This window comes from Gadus chalcogrammus, chromosome 10, assembly GCF_026213295.1.
Source record: "Gadus chalcogrammus isolate NIFS_2021 chromosome 10, NIFS_Gcha_1.0, whole genome shotgun sequence".
NCBI lineage: Eukaryota > Metazoa > Chordata > Actinopteri > Gadiformes > Gadidae > Gadus > Gadus chalcogrammus.
Window position 1 is genome coordinate 12,717,322 of NC_079421.1, and position 6,000 is coordinate 12,723,321.

Below are 6,000 nucleotides of genomic sequence, written 5' to 3' on the forward strand. Positions count from 1 at the left end.
GAGGGCCTTGGAAACTGAATATTTAATTTGAATGGCCAATGCAGCGTCCCATATTTACATTTCACACACACCCTCGACAAAAACTCACTCAGTCAGTACGATGCCTGCAGAGGCACCGCTGCTAGATAGATACATGTTTCATCCTTTTGCATTGATTGTCGGAAAATACAAAAGGGTATGAAATATAGCGAGCGAGCATATTTGTTTTTTTCAACGTTGTAAATGTCTTTCGCTGTCATTATTGATCACTCGCTCTCATTGTGGTGTGGTGATCATATCCCAGGACTGGGATGAAGCTGGAGTAAATCTTGGATATGCCTGAATATGGAGTATATTTTCTTGGGTCTTGAATTCCCCCTGCAACGTGATGGTTTATGAAAAGAAGGGCTATTGTGTTGAGTGCGCTGTCAGCATCTCACTCTGAGATGACTCCACTTGCTCTTCTTTGTGTGCAGAACCATTTCATCTTAGGGGGGAAGGAACATTTTGTGTCAGCTCTGTGCAGTCAGAGTGGCAGGCAGTGCAGTGCTGTCCTCTGATTATGTTGTATCTGTACAGAACAGACTGCAGGGAAGCTTTAAGCCATAGGGACTTTACGATTTAAAAAATAATAAAAAAAGAAGTAAAGGCAAACTTGTTTAGAAATTCCAGTCACTCACACATATATACACTCACTGACTCACAGCTCACTCCTTCACCATCTCACATCTCCCTCTCATTCACTCACCTCAATCACTCACCCATTCACTTACAGGTAAGTGAGTGGGTCATTGGGTGAATGGTCAGTGAATCATTCACTCACTGAACCACTCAATTATTCACCTGCTCACTCACTGTCTCTCTAACCCCTCCCTCCCTCGCTCATTCACTCAGCCATCCACTCAGGTTCCTAATCACCTGTCTGCATAGAAGCAGTTCAGGAAAGTTTCAGTGCTAACCTATTCCCGACCGTCACCACATTATCTCATTTTGTAGCCTTACTTTGTAACTGTAATTACACATTTACATTTTTATTATGTTTAGACGATTTTAAATTATTTTTTGATTTTGTGCTATCAGTATGTTGCATTATGAATTATGTACCGCTAAATGTACATTTCCAGGCCTAGGAAGCCCTTTTAATCTTGAGAGAGAGCAGGAAAGGGAGAGAAAGGGAGAGAGGGAGAGAAGAGAAAGAGAGGGAGAGAAGGTGATAAAGAAAAAAGGGTCTAGTAGGTGTTATCAGGTGCACTTGCTGTCACAGCTGTGCGGCGAGCGACTGGAGCCTGCTACTGGCAGGCATCCCCCGATTAGAAGGGAGAGAGAGGGAGCGAGAGAGAGAAAATATGCACACTACTTATCACTCTCTCATTCTGGAACTTGCTGCTCTCACCTTGGTGTGGCCCATCACACTGGAGTGAACCCTGCAGATCGGCAAATCAGACTTCGTCTCACTATAGGCTTGCAGATTCTGGCAGCACTCATCCCATCGTTTTTATTATCTCTAGTGCTCCCATGGCAAGCTGGAGGAGGAAGGTGTTGCGGTTGGGTTCAGCGTTAAACACCAGTTTCACCAAGAAACTCACAGGCCTTATCAGATCCAGAGAAAAATATATTTCACTTATCATTAAATTTATGCGACCAGGATTCAATAATTAGCATTTTGATGGGTGTTGATGCGTCCTTTTTAAATTGAAAGGCATTCCATGTTGCACCCCCTCATGGAACATGATTGTATTCCCATGGACCTTGGCCCTGCTAGATCTTTAATCTCGGTGCACACAAGCAGGAAATGAAATTCACCACGAGGTCTTCAGAACAGACGGAATTGCCAACGTCCAATCAAATGGCTTGGCGCACTGCATCTCCAAAGGGCATGAAGCTAAGACGCCAACTCTCTGTGCCACCGCTTTCTACGCGCCACTAGCTAGCTCGTGCCACTCCAGCAATCCCATCATGCTTTGCGTTCAAAACGGTTCCATCCAAACTAAAATGGTTCAATGCAAAAAATAATGCTGGGACCAAGGAATGTTCAATTTAATCATCAGAGATGGTTAAGAGACATAACCTACACTATTTAAGGTGTGTGTGTGTGTGTGTGTGTGTGTGTGTGTGTGTGTGTGTGTGTGTGTGTGTGTGTGTGTGTGTGTGTGTGTGTGTGTGTGTGTGTGTGTGTGTGTGTGTGTGTGTGTGCGTGTGTGCTTTTGTGTGTGTGCTTTTGTGTGTGCTTGTGTGTGTGTGTTCATGCTTAAAGCCTTGAAGAATTTTGCACATTTTCATCATGGCCGACTGAGAGTCTGCCAAGGGTAAAAGCCAGAAAATTAATAAGTAAATCAATTTCTTCGCCATCCCGTCAAATTGATGTGAGGTCCTATCACCCTGGCAGTTTCCTTGATTGGGTTTCCAGGCCCATTGTCATGTAATTATAAATGAATTGTTTTGGAAAGATGATCATAGAATAGGAGTCCTTCTGTTGTTTAAACAACTCTTTTGTGGATTGTCTCCCTTTACTTCAAAGGTCCCTGCCACCAAAATCCAATAACTGTTTCTTTATATTAATTTGTGATTTGTGAGGTGTGTGTCGTCAGAAAGGATAGAAACCATTGTTTTTTTCCACTGTCTACTCCAATGCAAAAATGTGCCCAAAGCCCCTCCCCCCAAACATAAAGGTTATTTTGACGACCAATGTGTGATGTGCGATCATGTCTAGTTTAGTGTTTAGAATTTAGGCTGGCGTCATTTTAACCAATTGAAGCTACCACAATTATTAACATGCTCATGGGGAAACCTGTTATCTTTGTTCTGTTTAATGTACAACAAACCAGATTGTTGTTTAATTTTAAATTACTTGAATTAATGCAGCTACACTGCCATACTGACACGCCCACCCAGTGTTACATTTCGCCTGCTTAACGTCTTCAGATGACGAAACGTTGATATTTTTCCATCTAGAGGGTTTATTTTATGTACTTATGCCTATGGAGATTATAGTATTTAACTAATAAAACTAAATAGATTGCATCCAATGGCAAGGGCCTTTAAATCCCAAGGGAGGTGATACATTTTATTATACAGCCTCAAGTTCCGCTTCATATTGGGACTAAGGACCCTGGATGACCCCTGGTTCATGTCCACATGGAGACAGATCGATCTAAATAGAACTCCTTCCCCCCTCTTAAGACTCATCCCCTCAATTCCCCTCCCATCTTACTGTTGAAAAATAGAAGGCTCAATTTCAGGTCCTGACCCGTGGTCACTGAATGTTCTGCTATTTGGTTAAAGTATCCATAAAAGGAGAACCCAAGGGTAAGACGGCGAGGCTACAATGGAATAGCACTCCCTTGATGCATGTGAAATATTTAAAGCCTTGACTTTTCCTTTGAGCGTTCTGTGTTTGGGTATATACTATAAACTCAACTCCCTGTTACCTACTCCCTATCCATAACCACCTATTCAATGCAAAAAAAGGTATTGATTTTGGTTTCCAAGATTTAAAGTTGAGGGCGCAGCAACCAATTACAACACTTTGAACTATATGTCCGGGAGCTCTGTCCAGAGGTCTTGGAATGGATCCCAGACCCAGAACAAAGTACCCTACCAGGGGTGGCTAGAGGGCAACAAGTATGAATGTCCCTCTTGATACAAATGGCTCTCAGAGAGAGAGAGGATATTCCTCATCTACTGGGCTCAGGAGAAACAGATTGTCTTCAGTTCAGAGGTGCTGACCTGTGCAGTGACCCGCGTGCTGCCATTGATCCGACAGGGGACAGAGGAATCAAACGGCAACCGTCAGCGAGGCCATGTGGGCAGCTGGGCCGGCCGTGTGGCGTCGTGGTCGCTACATGACAACACGGCCACATGCTCACCGTTTCCGCTTTCCTCTCCCTCGCTCCCCCTGTCCTCTGCTCATCGGTACCCGCACCCCTTTTCTTCCTCACGTCGGCCTTGATTAATCGGTCCCTCCACGTGTCATCCATCATCATCCTCTCCCTCTCTCTCCATCGCTTTGCCTCTTGCTCTGAACTAACCCTATCATCATTACCCTACCTTCAATCCGTCTCCTGTGCCTCTCCTGACGCGTGCTGTCTGTCGTCTGCAGGGCAGACGCCATGCACCGGCGCCACACCACGCTGAGGGACAAGGGGCGTCGCCAGGCGGTGCGAGGCCCCGCCTACATGTTCAACGAGCGCGGCACGGCGCTCACGGCCGAGGAGGAGCGCTTCCTGGACGCGGCCGAGTACGGCAACATCCCCGTGGTGCGAAAGATGCTGGACGAGTCCCACACGCTGAACTACAACTGCGTGGACTACATGGGGCAGAACGCCCTGCAGCTGGCCGTGGGCAACGAGCACCTGGAGGTCACCGAGCTGCTGCTGAAGAAGGAGGGCCTGGCGCGCATCGGCGACGGCCTGCTGCTGGCCATCTCCAAGGGCTACGTCCGCATCGTGGAGGCCATCCTGGCGCACTCTGCCTTCGGGGGCAGCCTGCGGCTGGCGTCGGGCCCCCTGGAGCAGGAGACGCATGACGACGCCTTCTACGCCTACGACGAGGACGGCACTCGCTTCTCCCACGACGTCACGCCTGTCATCCTGGCGGCGCACTGCCAGGAGTTCGAGATCGTCCACATCCTGCTGACCCGCGGCGCCCGCATCGAGCGGCCCCACGACTACTTCTGCAAGTGCAACGAGTGCGAGGAGAACCAAAGGGTGGACTCCTTCTGCCACTCGCGCTCCCGCATGAACGCCTACAAGGGGCTGGCCAGCGCCGCCTACCTGTCGCTGAGCAGCGAGGACCCCGTGCTGACGGCGCTGGAGCTCAGCAGCGAGCTGGCCCGGCTGGCCAACATCGAGACGGAGTTCAAGGTGAGCCTGGGGTCTCCCTGTTGTCTGTCTCGCTCGCTCCCGCTTCGTCTCTCCGTCTGTTTTTGTCTTGCACGCAGGCACGCATGGACGCACGCACGCACGCATGCACGGACAGACGCATACTCACTCTAAAAGACACGCATAAACATTTTCCCCAAACAAATTGCCTAGATGACCTGAAGCTGTAGAACCATCGTGCTATCATCCAGAATATATTTCCCAGGGTACATCCAGACTGTTTTGTTAGCCATCAAAGTTAACTTTGCGTCTGGCGTCTTGCCTCGACCTCATCACAATCAAGATGGTAAACACTTTTCTTTGTGGGAACTGGAAGTTCGAATGGAGTGTTTTGAGACAATAAGCAGTTTTTTAATATGCTGCAAATTCAACTGCAAAAAGAGCCCGACATTGGATTTAATTATGGAGATAGTAGAAGACAATGGAAATCTCTCCCTCTATGTCTCTCACTCCCTCCTACTCTGACTGTGTGCTTGCATCAATGCATTCTCTGGAAATAATGACGTCCCTCTGTCCCCAATAATGACGTTAGTCCGAATGACCATTACGAATGAACCCACCACCTTCTGTCCTTCTCTTGGTGTCTCAATGATGCATGGTTATTTATTCGCACACACACACACACTCTCGCTGACTCTCTCTCGTTCACTCTCTCACTCACTCACTCACTCACTCACTCACTCACTCACTCACTCACTCACTCACTCACTCACTCACTCACTCACTCACTCACTCACTCACTCACTCACTCACTCACTCACTCACTCACTCACTCACTCACTCACTCACTCACTCAGGCACACACACTCACACAAAGGCAAAAGCATGCACGGAGATGCATGCATACGCGACACATGCATCAATGCACACATACGCATACATTTCATCACTTTCTCTGTATTCTCCTCCCCTCTGTCTCTCCTTTCTCCCTCGCTTCCTCTGTATGACGATCCATCATGCTGTGTTTCCTGCCTGGCTGTAGACTAACTAATGAGACTGGTTAACCTCAGGGACACATTGTTTCTCTAAAACCTGTCACTGTGTAATTATGACCTCTGTCGCTCTTTCTATTCCCCCCCTCCCTCCAAACCCCGCTTGTGGAGTTCAACCAAGCAACTTTTATAATTATATTTTAAACTCA

The 6,000-nt window shown here is 47.6% G+C and overlaps 1 protein-coding gene across 1 annotated transcript in view; it reads left to right on the forward strand.

The window, feature by feature from the left end:
• The window catches only part of LOC130390814 (short transient receptor potential channel 7-like), a 50,386-nt gene that overhangs the window by 5,611 nt on the left and 38,775 nt on the right, over window positions 1-6,000 (forward strand). Inside the window, exon 2 of the mRNA XM_056600965.1 lies at window positions 4,079-4,841. Within this exon, the coding sequence (XP_056456940.1) occupies window positions 4,079-4,841 (763 nt within the window). The remainder of the gene's footprint in view (window positions 1-4,078; window positions 4,842-6,000) is intronic.